The sequence below is a fragment of the Sciurus carolinensis genome, chromosome 2 (genome assembly GCF_902686445.1).
Source record: "Sciurus carolinensis chromosome 2, mSciCar1.2, whole genome shotgun sequence".
Taxonomy (NCBI): domain Eukaryota; kingdom Metazoa; phylum Chordata; class Mammalia; order Rodentia; family Sciuridae; genus Sciurus; species Sciurus carolinensis.
Genome location: NC_062214.1, coordinates 32910677 through 32925033, shown reverse-complemented (window position 1 = coordinate 32925033; position 14357 = coordinate 32910677). Strand labels below are relative to the sequence as shown.

General features: G+C 38.3%; 1 protein-coding gene across 1 annotated transcript in view; it reads left to right on the top strand.

Moving 5' to 3' along the window:
• Positions 1-14357, top strand: part of Hao1 (hydroxyacid oxidase 1) — a 54866-nt gene that overhangs the window by 22202 nt on the left and 18307 nt on the right. The window contains exons 3-4 of the mRNA XM_047540691.1: positions 6056-6311; positions 14182-14357. Of these exons, the coding sequence (XP_047396647.1) occupies positions 6056-6311; positions 14182-14357 (432 nt within the window). The remainder of the gene's footprint in view (positions 1-6055; positions 6312-14181) is intronic.

The window sequence follows — 14357 nt, the reverse complement described above, 5'->3', positions numbered from 1 at the left end:
TTCACATTACTGATAGTTTCCTTTTCTGAGAAAAGGAATTCCTTGGCATGGGAAAGATCCTTCTCTTTTTTAAAGATCTTTCTCCTAAAAGGAATGAGCATTTTCCACTATATATAGGGAAAAAAAGAGAGGAATGGGTTTCAAAAATAATGCAGAGGAACTTCCTTACTGTTTTCCAAAATGGCTGTAGCAGTTTACATTCCTACCAAGAGTACCCAAGAGTTCTCCTTTCCCATCCTAGAGCACACTTATTATTTGTCTATTTCATTGTAGTTGTTTTTTGGTACTGGGGATTGAACCCAGGGGCACTTGACCATTGAGCTACACTCCCAGCCCTTGTAAGTGTTCTATTTTGAGACGGACTCTCTCTCAGTTGCAGAGTTTATGCAGAAAATGTCCAAACACTGTGTGTCAATGGACTAACCAGAAATGCTGTATACTGGGCAGGGTAACTGTATTTATAGATGTTTTGCAGATGGAATGTGTCTCAGAGATTTAATGTTGGCACTGAAGCCCAGGTCTTTCCACTCTCGATCATCCATCCTCATGCTGAGATATCAATATTGTCTCCCAGTTCATATATATAGCTTTACCTTTGATGCTTGAGTGCCTGAGACCTCACCAATGATAGTGTATGTGTCTCCTATGCATTTTTTCTTATAGCAAGGGCTACCCTTAAATATAGAAAAGAAAGAAATGCCAACATATAACCAAAGTCTGTATAAATTATAGAGCATCAAAAATTTAGGTGTTTATTCTTGAAGATATGTCTTAAGAATGATAAAAGGGGTATAAATATAGGAAAATGCAGCCCAGGAATTTCACGTGAGATTGATGTTTAGTTGATGGTGTAGTCTCCTGGATATGTTATCACCAGGATATGCTATTACAAAAGTCAAGATTTTTAGACTTAGAATAACATTAGGGATTCTTTTAGTCAGACTTTTCATTGCTGTGAGAAAAAGACTTGATGAAAACAACTTAAGAGGAAGAAAAGTTTATTTTGGTTTATAGTTTCAGAGGTTTAGTCCACAGTTAGCTTACTTTATAACTCTGGGTCCAAGGTGAGGCAGAACATCATGGTGGAAGGGCATGGCAGAGGAAAGCAGCTCAGGATATGGCAACCAGGAAGTAGAGAGAGCTCTATTTACCAGGGACAAAATATAAGCACCAAAGGCACAACCCCAAGGACCTACTTTCTCCAGTCCCACTACCTGCCCAGAGTTACTACCCAGTTAATCCATATTAAAGGATTAATTCACTGATTATTATACTTCTCATAATCTAATAATTTTTCACCTATGAAAATTCTTGCTTTGTCTCACACATGAACTTTGGGAGGGCACCTCATATCCAAACCATGAGAGAGAACATCATCTTCAGTAAGATCAAGGACTTGACTCTATAGTAATAGCCTTTCAGCTGTAAGCTCCATTTGTCAGGTGTTGTGAAAATATAACACATTGTGGAATCTTTAGTACAGTACGATAAAAAGACAAAAGTTTGGAATGGAAATAAAAACTTAACGCCAGTTCTTTGTAGAATGAAATCTGACTGGAAATACATGGATGTACAGGTAGAGTAAAAGGACTGAATGCGGGTGTCCTCTCAGGCCCTAGACCAGAATAACTCGAATTAAAACTTTTAAACAAAGTGTAAGCATGCTAGTTATTTATGATATTTTAAGGTTTATAATTTTTTATCCCCCAAAAGCAATGTGAGCTAGAAGGGTTCAGTCTTCATCTCTCAGATAAAGTTGATATTTGGAATACTTAACAACAAGTTTAGCAAATAACCAGTTGGAAGTAGTGTTTGGATAATGGTCTTCAGGGTTTCAGTAGGTGGGTATGCGTCCAAGTCTTTCAGGCATTAATGTTTAAGTTGCTGGATTGTGGAAAGGTCTGATGATTCCTTGGGGAGGAAAGGAATGGATGACACATTGAAGCATACTGAAGGAAACTAACATTGGTTATATTTACTTCAAAGTCATGCTTATTTACCGACTGATATTGAATCATTTTGATATTTTAACAAGGGTCTTTGCCATACTGATATCTATCAACTGAATCTTAGATCTATCCTTAGTTGAATGAGCAAATTTTAAAAATATTTTCTCTAAATTTTTATTTAATATAGTTTAGTATACATTTTATTAATTTGTTATTTTTAGATATACATGGCATTACAGTGTATTTTTTTTTTTTTTTGTTACCAGGGATCAAACCCACTGAGCCATATCCCCAGCCACTTTTTAAATGTTTTATTTAGAGACAGGGTCTTGCTGAACTGCTTAGGGCCTAACTAAGTTGCTGAGACTGACTTTGAACTCATGATCCTCCTGCCTCAACCTCCCAAGCTGCTATGATTACAGGTGTGTGCCACTATACCCGGCCATTAGAGTGTATTTTGACTTATTATACATACATGGAGTATAACTTATTCTAATTAGGGTCCCATTCTTGTGGTTGTACATGATGTGGAGTTTCACTGGTGGTGTGTTCATATATGAACATAAAAAAGTTCTGTTTGATTCATGCTACTGTCTTTTCTGTTCTCATCCCCTCTCCCTTCCCTTCATTTCCCTTTATCTAATCCAATGAACTTCTATTCTTCTGTCCTCACCCACCCTCCCTTTTTGTGTGTTAGAATCTTCATTTTGAAGAGAGCATTCAGCCTTCGTTTTTTGGAATAAACACTTTTTTAATTGTTATTTTGAATGGTCCTTATATAATCTCAGTCTCCTGTAGCTCATTCTAATATTAAACTATGCTGAATACAATAGATGCAATTCATCCATAATTTTCTTTTATCACAGAAAATAATCACAAGTGAATAGGAAACATCGAGATCAGTAATATTTCTTCCAAGAAGCATGGAATCTTATAAGTTATTTTTTTTCCCTCTGTTTTCTCCTGGGAGTAATAATAGCCTCAACAGATAATATGTCAGCACAGACTCTGATATTCTTTCTGAATTCTGAAGACTCCCTTAAAATAAATGCATTAAATTACCAATATTTATTGAGTGCCTAAAACTGAAAACAATAGTAACTTGGAATTTGGGGGATACAGACTCCAAATTTCAACCTCTTAAGTTTGAATTATTAAAAATCAAACAAGAAACAGCAATAGCTCCACTTGTATCATAATAGGTAGACTCTGGAAATAGATGGCATGAAGATCCTGTCCTCTCTTCTCCCTGGACATCCACAGTCAAGCAATTTGGGTACATACTTGTGAAGACTGACACTTTGTGCATATTAGATGGTTTGAGTGGGAATTAGCTGTACTTTTTTTGTGGCACTTTGACAATCTATGTGTAATGTCTGCAGCTATTTCTTATGAAGTCAAGCAAATCTTTTGGCAGATTTTGATGAACTGTTGGCAGAGCCACTGCTAAACCTACATGATGCTTTAGTGTTGATTATAAAAAGATGCCCTGTCACCTGAGTGGTCCTCTTTGCTGGACCCCTTTGTGTCCCCTCACTGCCCCTCTAACATGTGGCAGAACTTCTCACTGAATTCCAAGATTCTGTTCCTCCTCACAGATGTGAGCATGCTAGTGTTTCTCAGGCATATGGCGAACTTACTCTCTTGGATATCATGGCTATGATATACTGAGAAAGTAAATTTATCCCTGCTTGGTACCAGAGAGTTTTTTAGACATCTGGGAGTTCTAGAAAGATCATTGCCCTGGAGAAATGGTCAGATGTAATGGGTTTTCATGCTACTTTGCTGCCCAATTCTGTGTGACCTTAGGTAGGTCACATCTTCTCCAGAACATCCTTTCTTTGTGGTAAATTGATGGTTAAGAAGATTCTGACCTAAGCAATCAATGTCCTCTGGCATTATTTCCATATTTCCAAATTTTAATGAAAGTCAGACAATGGTCCAGATGTTCATATGTGTTATTGCTTAGAAAAATATGGAGTTTTTCTTGGACAACATTTTTTAAGTCATAAGACCCTATGATAGAAATTCTCAGAGGAACTCCTGGGGCAACAAATTAATGACCCATAGACATAATGATCTCCAGCTTACATCTTTTGAATGTGCCCAAGTGACCTGAGAACAAGGATGAAATCACCTTCAAAGTCATGGGAAAAGTAACATTTTTCAAAAACCAAATCCATTTTATTACTGTTTGAACTTGGACTTTTACTATCAACGAATGATGCTACTATTTAAATGTCAGAGTATGATTCAGCACTGGCAGCATCAGTATTGTAACAAGTTTTCCTTGTTAGAAAAGAAATCTTGGGGGCCCATCTTGGACCTAGGTAATCAGACACTGTGGGTGGGACACAGAAAGAAACCTGTTTTCCATAAGCCCTCCAGGGGCTTGGTTATTGCTGTTAGTTAAAGTTTGAGAAGCACAGAAGTTTTATTTATTTATTTTAATTTTTTATATTTTGGCAGTGCTGGGGATCAAACCCAGAGGCTTAGGCATGATAGAAAAACACTTTACCACTGAGCTACATTCCCAGCCCTTTTAATTTTTTAGTTTGAGATGGGGGTCTTCCTAAGTTGCCTGGGTTGGCCTCAAAATTGCAATCCTTCTGCCTTAGACTCCTGAGTAGCTGGGATTACAGGTATGCAGTACCACGCCCCGTAGCACAGAAACTTTTTAGCCTCTCAAGTGCAGCTTTCTAAACAGCATCTCACTGACTTATCATCATTATCCTGTAAGTGTCACTTGGGTGACGACATTTACTCCCAGTTGATGTGTAATAGGTGCTCCGAGAAGCCAAATACCTGGAGTCATGTACTCTATTTTAGATATTTATAATTTATCTCTTGGCCTTCTCTATGTAGTATTCAAATATTATATTAAATATTCCTCCACTAAGTTGACTCCAATTTTACTATTTTTGGAGGAAAACCTATGATCCATGTTTGTTCAAGTCCTCTAAGACAATTGTTTGGACGACAATCTAATTTTTCATTTAGTTTTTTGTTTCTTGCTATCTTGCTCAAAGAGTGTGAGTCTACTTGAGATTTCCAACATACACACCTTTGTAAAAATTTAAGACAACATAAGTGGTAGAATACATCTTAGTAAAAACTTGAAAAAGGAATATTTAAAAATTAAAAAGGAAGAAAAATTAAACTCACTGACAGTTATCTTACCCACTGTTAACATGTACTTTATTTCTATATCAATAATTATATGTTATGCAAATCTGGATTTATGTTATGATATATGTTTTGTAGAATTTTTTTTCCTTAATGTATCTATATCAAACAACTTTGTATGATTGTAAAGTTTTTTTTTTTAAATAATTGTAATAGGGTTATCCAGAGAAATAGAACCAATAGGCCCTCTCTTTCTCTCTCAATATATATAGATGTGTATCTATATCAGTATCTATCTACCTCTAGTTCTCTATCTATTCACAGTTAGATAGAGATTTATTTTAAGGAGTTGGCTCACATGATTATGTAACCTGTCTAATCTACAGGTTAGATAGAACACTGGAGACCTAGGGGAAGGTCAATATTACAGCTCAAGTCTAAAGTCAAAGTCTAAATTTGTTGGCAGATTTCCTTCCTCTTTGGGAAATCGTCAGTCTTCTGTTAAGACTTTCAACTGTTTAGACGAGGTCCATCCACATCAACGTGGACAGTCTGCGGTATTCAAAGTCTACTAATTTAAATGTTAAATCTAATCTATAAATACCTTCATAGCAATATCCAGATGTGTTTGATTAAATATCTGGGTAACACAGCCTACCCAAATTAACACACAAAATTAACTAGCACAATAACGTTAACTTCAGTGTTTGTGCATATTTAATTTTATGTAGGAAATACAGTTAATCCAATCCTCTGAGGCTGGATGTTCAGGTTGTTCTCAGTATTCCCACCCTCATATTGACAGCACATCTTGTGCATTATATACACAATGTGAACAGGATACACTTCCAACATTTTTAAGATGTGACTTTCTATCGCCAAGTAGCTCTTGCAGAGATCTTTGTCCACTGATCTACAACATGAAGGTTTGGGAGAGGGAGAGATGCCTGGCGCCCTTGATTGTTTCCTTTCTTTCTCAGCCTGTCAGGTCCTGGGAACCGGCATGATGCTGAGTTCCTGGGCAACCTCCTCAATCGAAGAAGTGGCAAAGGCTGGTCCTGAGGCGCTTCGCTGGCTGCAGCTATACATCTACAAGGACCGGGAGGTCACCAGGCAGCTGGTGAAGCGAGCGGAAAAGATGGGCTACAAGGCCATATTCGTGACTGTGGATACCCCTTACCTGGGAAACCGCTTTGACGATGTGCGGAACAGGTTCAAGCTGCCTCCTCAATTCAGGTAACGATGATCATGTGGTCCCTGGGCTGATATGCTAGTCCTCTTTGCTGCTATGACCTGAGAATAGACAGGCTTTGCCTCGTTTCTAGGTGGTGCTCTGGGGAATTAGATCTCCAACAATTTCAAAGCATGGTGTGTAAGTTTTTCACCACTGTGACCAAAACACCTGACAAGAACAACTCAGAGGGGGGAAGGTTTATTTGGGACTCACAGTTTCAGAGGTCTCAGTCCATAGATGGCTGACTCCATGGCACTGGGCCCAAGGTGAGGCAGCACATTATGGGGGAGGGGCCCAGTGAAGGAAAACTGTTCAACTCATGGAGGCTAGGAAACAAAGAGAGACAAAGAGAGAGAAAGAGAGAGACAGACAGTGGGAAAGGGGCCACAGGGAAGATGTGCCCCACCAGTGAGCCACCTTCTCCGGCCAGTTATCCCATTCAAACTAGGATGGACTGATAGGCTGCAGTGCTTACAATACAATCATTTCACCTTAGATATTCCTGCATTAACACAGGAGGGTTGGGAATACCCTTCATACATAAACTATAGCACATGGATAAAGGGATCTTCTCTAAAAATGATACGCACTGGGTTCTAGTTGGTGTCCTTGCTAAATGACCACATAATCTCTAGCAAATAGCATCTCCTTTCTGGGTGTCACATATTAGAGCTATAAAACATGATCATGAGCTGCCAAATGCTTATAAAATTCAGAGTGTATTAGAGCTTTGGTATGTACTACTATACAGATGAAAGATGATTAATTAAACTTAGGCAATGGTTTATTATCATGATCCTGGTTCTCTATTTCTTTGTGTGTTGAAATCAAACAGCCATTTTTAGATTTCATTCTTAATTATATTAGGAGCAGTTAGGGCTAAAAAACTTGAAAAGAGTTGACGTAAAAAAAGCCATATCTTTGATCCTTCATCTTCTACTCCTTTCAGCAATATTCTTCTTTCATGTGGCTCATCCATGGATCAAGATTCATTAATTCACTCACTCATTTTAGCAAAACAATGTATCAAATAATTTAAACTTGAACTGTGATGATTTTATTAGTTCATTCAGTCTTTACATTAACTTTGAGTGTTGTATCTTTCCTTGTAGTGTTTTAGGGTTAGAAATGAGTTGGAACTGGGAACTCAGTGGAGCTTACTGAGAGAGATTCTAACTTCCCTAAGTCTAGACCTCTATTCCCTGTTGCTTTTTCTTTTCTATATTTCCCACCAAAATCCTCTCATGGATTTTCATGCAATGCATGACTGATGTGTAATCATCCTCAGGACTGTGAGTATCCAACAGGGATCCAACTTAGTGTTAAAGGAGGACTATTGGTGGTGGAATTCCACAGCCGTCAGCAGAGTGTGAGCTGATGAGGGATGGACCTGGGAGCCTAGTCCTCATTCCACAGGGGCTATTACTCACACTATGTATGTTTTCATTGTGTTTGGAACAACTAGGTTTGGGAGGTTGAAGAAAGATAAAAGAGTGGAGACAAAAGAAGTCATACGTGCATACTCTGTTTACCCTTCCAAGAGTCCCAACCTAAACAGATTCAAAAATCAAATCAGCATTCCGTGTAAGGACAAAAGGATTGTTGGAAACCAAGAATGGGATACGTATTGCAATCAGATTAGGGTGTCTCTCTACCACCACCTAAGTTGTCTCTACGTAGTCTTGTACAAGTGGCACATAATTGTCACTTACCTGTGTTGTGCACATACCTATGTGAACATAAACTGCTGTCCATAAAATCTTGTGGTTGAGCCAGGTATAAATTAACAGTGTAAAGTTACCTCTCAGATTCTTCCAGGCAGGTTAAGATACTATTTCTGTGTATGGTACCTGTAGTGGACCAATGCAGAGAGAGAACGCACTGTCATTTTCAGGCTTGCCAATAAAACCACTTCATGTATCCCAGACGTAGGATTACCCAAACAGCCCGTCTTTAAAGGGAACAAAAAATAAAAACAAAAGCCTCTGACATAACCCTACACCTTGCCAAACTCATCAGAAAGCAGATGACCTCAAATTTCCCTAATAGGCAACCTGTAATTACATTATTTCTCTATTTTGACTACCTAATTTCTTTGAGACTTTCTAAAATAATTAGTTTCCCACTGTCTTGGCTTCTTTTGAGAAACATTCCTCATTATTTCCCTTTGGTCATTTGAAAAGGAATCTGCTATTACTTTTCTTTCTCCCTGTATTAGCACTCCTGCTAACAATAATAATAATAATAATAAATAATACAGCAGGGGTTGTTTTTATTGTTTTGTTTGTTCTTTGTAGCTTAAATACTTTCTTATACTGCGTAGCAAAAAGTGCATTCCGTGGAGGTACCTAATTAGGTGGGTGAGATGACACAGTTACTAATTCTGGTTGGTTCTTTTGCTCCTTCAGTTCTGGGACTACTCTGTGAGGAGTGAGGAGGGGGATTTGCCTTCTGCCTTTTCCACTGCTCCTGAGCTTCTGCCCAGATGACGCTAAGGCCCATGAAACAAAGATTCTTTTCAGCTGTCTGTGTGCACAGGAGTGGCCATGGCTCCCTGGCTTGTCATACCTCTGGTCTGAAGATGAGCAAATAATGAGCCACACATGCAGGTTACCGGGAACATGGGAACCATCCACAGCTGGGTACACTGCCTTCCCCAGTGTACACATTGACACACTGACTTTGTCATGATGGGCTTCGGGGCAGGTCAATGCCATCTGATCAGCTCCTCAGTTGCCCTCATTCTGCTCTTGAAGGCAGAGTACACCAATCGGAGGTCCTGGCTTCCACTTTAGATCACATCCACCCCAAAAGTTCATCTGTTACAGCTTGCTATGAAATTGGGTTCTTTCCACAACTGACCTGACTCACAGAAGGTGAAGCCTGGCTTTTCAGAAGTGAGGTTTGGCAGGCGAAGGAGACAGGAAATCCAGAGGAGAATGAGTAGGTAAAGCGGTGGCTCCTTCCAGCCCTTGCTACTTCCTCTGCCTGGGCAGCGGGAGGGTCCTGACTTGGCATCTGGGAGCGCCAAGAGTTCAGGGGCTAGGAAATCTCTGCTTGGTCTATACACAAAATATATGTAAGTGTGCACATTTTAAATGGGACAGAAGTGCCTGAAACTGAGAAGGAGTAAGGAAAATTCACCTCTGCTCTGAAAGGAGCAAAGAATAAAGCCGGTTCACCCCACTGATTCTTGAAGCTTTGAGGCAGGGGTCTTCCTTCTCTTTTCTTTGAACCCTCATGGAGGGGTTCATTTACCCTGGGTAAGGACTTGACCCTTCAATGAGTTTCAAGATAAGGGAGGTAACTTGGCTAAGTCTGAGATACATCATGAAGGAAAACATCCTCATTGATGAGTGAGGTGGGCTGAAGCTGTCCACATTTGGTGACTTGAACCTCTTACTTCACGTGGCAAAATAGACTGCAGATCTGATTAAGGACCATGAGATGGAGAGATAATCCTATCTTAGCCTAGAAGACTTAATGTTTAAGGAACCATGAGGCATGAATGTCAGAGCCAGAGAGGGAGATGAAATAACGGAAGCAGAGGCTGGAGTGATGTGGCCAGCAGCCAGGGAAAGCAAGAGGTTCCTGCCCTTGAGAAAGGCAAGGAAATGGATCCTCCTTAGCATCAGAAGGAATGATGCCAAATGGACACCTGGAGTTCTGTCCAGTGAGATCCATTTTGCACTTCTGACCTTTACCAACCTAGATGCCCTCCAACAGATGAATGGATAAAGAAACTGTGTTATATATACACAATGGACTTTTTATCAGTCATAAAGAAGAATAATATTATGGCATTTGCAGATAAATGGGTGGAATTGGAGAATATCATGCTAAGTGAAATAAGTCAATCCCAAAAACCAAAGGCTGAATATTTTCTCTGATAAGTGGATGATTATATATAATGGGGGTGGGGGTGGAGGCTGAGAGAAGAATGGAGGAACTTTAGATTATGTAGATAGAAATGAGAGGGAGGAGGGGGCGGGGGTATGAAAGATGGTGGAATGGGACAGACATCATTACCCTATGTGCATGTATGATTACATGAATGGTATGAATCTATATCGTCCACAACTATAGAAATGAAAAGTTGTGCCCCATTTGTGTACAATGAATCAAAATGCAGTCTGTACAAATATAAAAAAAAATTTGTGGCATCTTAAGCTTCCACATTGGTGGTGGTTTGTTACAGCAACAATAAAAATTACTAACTTCCTTCTCAAAATATCTTCTTATGAAGTCAACCCTGGTCACCATTAATTAAAATTTCAACATGAAATTCTGCCAGTTCACATCCCCTTTTTGCAATCCCATTTTTTTTTCTTATTTGCTATTACTTAATGTTCCAATATGCTCTATAATTTACAAATCAATAATCTTTATAATGGGCACGGAGTTTTGACTGTCTTATTTACTGGTGTCTCCTAAATATCTAAAACACTGTCACATAATGGGAGCTCAATAAGTAATTGTTGTGTCAGTAAATAAAAATGTAGTAAAACATGAGATTTTCCCTACATAACTAGGAAGAAGCTGATCATGGATCTGAACTCAAAATTTATAACCCTAGCCTGTCTTTTAACTACCAGGGTATATTGAGAAACAAATTACCAGGGCTATGATCTGAACATAAGAGCTTTTGTGATCACAGAATTAAAGGTTGGTGGTCCATGATCCAATCCTATATGGATGTTCAATGTCTCCCTCAATCTCTCTTTTTATTTTTACTGTTGAGATTGTGAGCTTTATTTTATTTTAGTTTTTGGCTTCCCAATATAGAGATGTGACTTTAATTTTAGTGTTACATTACCAATAGAGATAACAAATATTAAACATTATCCAATAATATTATTTCTAGCTTCGCTATTAGTTACTTAATAATATTTAACTTTCTTTAGTAATTACCACCATTACCATGATACGAAATTACTAGAAGCTAAAGCCATTTCTATATTAGGTTCAAAATTATATTAAGAGCCTCTTGAGGCATAACAAATATTTTACAAAGAAGGTACTTTTACCTTTGTGCCACTAAACAGAACGGTATTTAAAAATTAGGCCTTAAGCAATTGTGTAATTATTTTGATATTGCTTTTTTCCTTCCTCACGAAATGGAATACTTTGGTTATCAGAAGCACCTTAAGTGATGTGTGTGTGTGTGTGTGTGTGTGTGTGTGTGTGTGTATAAGCATATATATGTCATAATCTGAATAAAAATAGCATTCATGGTGGTTTCTCTTGGAGCCATTGGTAAAACACTCCATCGTGGGTCTCTGTCAAGATATCTGAAAACTTTTCCTTGGCTTCTGGCTTTGAACAAAGTTTGAGGGTGACAACAAGGCTTCATTGTGCACTGAGATTTCTGTAAGGCAACATTCATTCAAGTGTTGATCTGCATTTCACCATCCAAGAATAACAACAGTTATTTATATAATTTTATCCATGTTTCTGTTTTTTCCTATCCATTTCACCCTTTCACCCCACCCCTGCTGAAGCACTGTGGCTTGTTTGGGATGGGGGTGGTGTGCCATGCAGACTCCATACACTAGCAATTTTTTTTTCTCCTGGTCTTGCTGGGGGATAGATAAACTGTACTGTTTCTTATTAACAATATTGGAATTTATTATCATTTATAAGTAATGGAATAGGTCTCACCATAAGGGTATGTTCCTTGACCAGAAAGTTAAATTCAATTCAAGGTAGTGTGACACAGAAGACCAAAGACTATGATAAAATGTACAATCCTATGTGGTTTGATTTTATAAAAAGCCCAGTTAAAGTCCCTATCAAAACTCAGATAAGTATTATAACTCTCAAGGAACTGGAATTTTCTATTACTTTTAGTGGTCACTGGAGTCTGTGAAACTATAGGGCTATTCAATTCTTATTGAGAAAATGTTGCCAATGGCTTGAATCAAGGAATTAGGGGATTGAACGTTCCTGTCCTTATGATAATATATGCCACCTGAGATACACAGTCCGTTATTTTAGCTGAAACATACCGAAGTGTAAAAAGTATCAAATAGAGTTTTGTATTAAAGGATTATTTAAAAAATAATTTTAAAATAGTGTTCCCAGATATTTCTAGTTTTATATAAATTATTTTACAGCCATGGTTCCAAGTTCTTTTCTATGTTCAGTGCCAGAGGGGAGGAGAGAGCTTGAACTAAGCCAGAGATCAAAATATAGCTGTACTTACACCTAAAAAGGAGGCTGGTTAGCAGGGTTAGTTACAACATGCAGAAGAGCAAGGTGAATACAGGTCATTGTCATTATCCATAAGAAGTCTTTCAGGGGCTGAAGTTTGCTATTGGATTTGGGGTTGTGGGCAGATAAGTCAAGTGGATGGTCCCATCATGTGTCCAGGTGGCCATGTATTCACCTAATGGTCAGACCTGCAGGCAGAAAGAACTTTTCCCTTAGTTTAGGGAACTGCCAAAGTCTAATCAGAATATGAGGATATTAGATGAAATGAAAAGACTTCAGGTGTAGGATGAGCCAGTAACAGAGACTAAGAGGTGAGTTAGAAACACTGGACTATTCTAGGTCAACAAAATTAGACATAGGGAAGTTAGCAACTCAGTGGTGTACCTAAGGTCGGGTTTCTTGAGCATCAGATGGTGAGCCAGTTGTTTGAGTGAAGATAGTTCATTTGGGATATGAGGAAATATTGTTAGAGAACCAGGGAAATGGGGCAAGGAGGTGAAGGCAGCCTACAGAGAATTTCTTATCAAGGTAGTTACAACTGAGGGCTACTGAAGCTTAATCTTGCTGGAAAATTCTGGAAGTATATGCAGATTGCATCTCAGAGTTAGTCTACCTAGTGGTGAGACAGCTGGGTTATTTATATTTCCAGACTTCTGTATGGCTGGTAACTCAAGTCCCCCAGAGAAGAAAAAGTCACAGGTTCAGGTGTTGACAATAGGACAGCTCATGGTTTTGTCCAAGTTGTCTGGAAGATCAGGGACATTCGAATCAATAAGAACTGATTCAGCAAGAACTGTTCTCAGAGAGAACAACTAAATGAAGGAAGGAAAGTAAGTGCGATAACTTATCTACTAGGAAAGACCTCCTATACCCAGTGCCCACCACCATCAGTACCCTAACAACATTGGCAGGTAAAATTGTCCCCTGGGGAACAGGCAGGTGGTATTAAGACCTGTTACTGCAGTTCCAACCTTCTTTAAACTGGACCCCCAAGCATTGTCAGGTTTCCTAAAGTCAGCTGTAACAGCCAGGATGCAACTTATAAAAAGCAAAGAGAATATAATCAAGAGTTCAGGGAAGAGACTTGGGTTGGAGCCCAAATGCTGTCATTAGCTACCTTTATTCTTGGAGCATCTCGTTCCTACATTTTTGTTTTTATTTTTTGTGTAAAATGGGAGACATAAAGAGTCAATTTTACTTTCTAAAAGTTTTTGAAAGAAAATAACTGTGAAAATGCAGATATATAAAAACCTTTTGTAAACTGTAAAGCACCATGCAAATGTTTTTCATTATGATTAATTTGCATTGCTGGCTGAAAATAGCATCAAGTCCATTGTCTAGATCCATAAACTGACCTAAACAGGAAATGTTTGAACATGACTGCATATTTTTTTTTGGAAATTGCTTTGTTTGTATAAATATACAAATGTTAAAAAAAAAAAAAAAAAAAAAAAACTTTAGGTAACCAATGAAGACCACTGAATTGTCACATTTAGCCTAGAGTTTTACAGCAAAACATGGAAAATACGCATGCAAATAATCTGTGATTAAGGAATGAAAAGCTAATTGATTTGAAAAGGCTCACTTTTTTTTATTAAATCAATCATCATAAATGTATTTCTGACTTGGAGAATTTCTTATTTTGTGTTACTATTTCAGGTTGAAGAATTTTGAAACCAATGATTTAGCATTTTCTCCTACGGAAAATTTTGGAGATGACAGTGGACTTGCTGCATATGTGGTGAAAGCTATAGACCCATCCATCAGTTGGAAAGATATTGAATGGCTGAGGGGACTGACATCATTGCCCATTGTTGCAAAGGGCATTTTAAGAG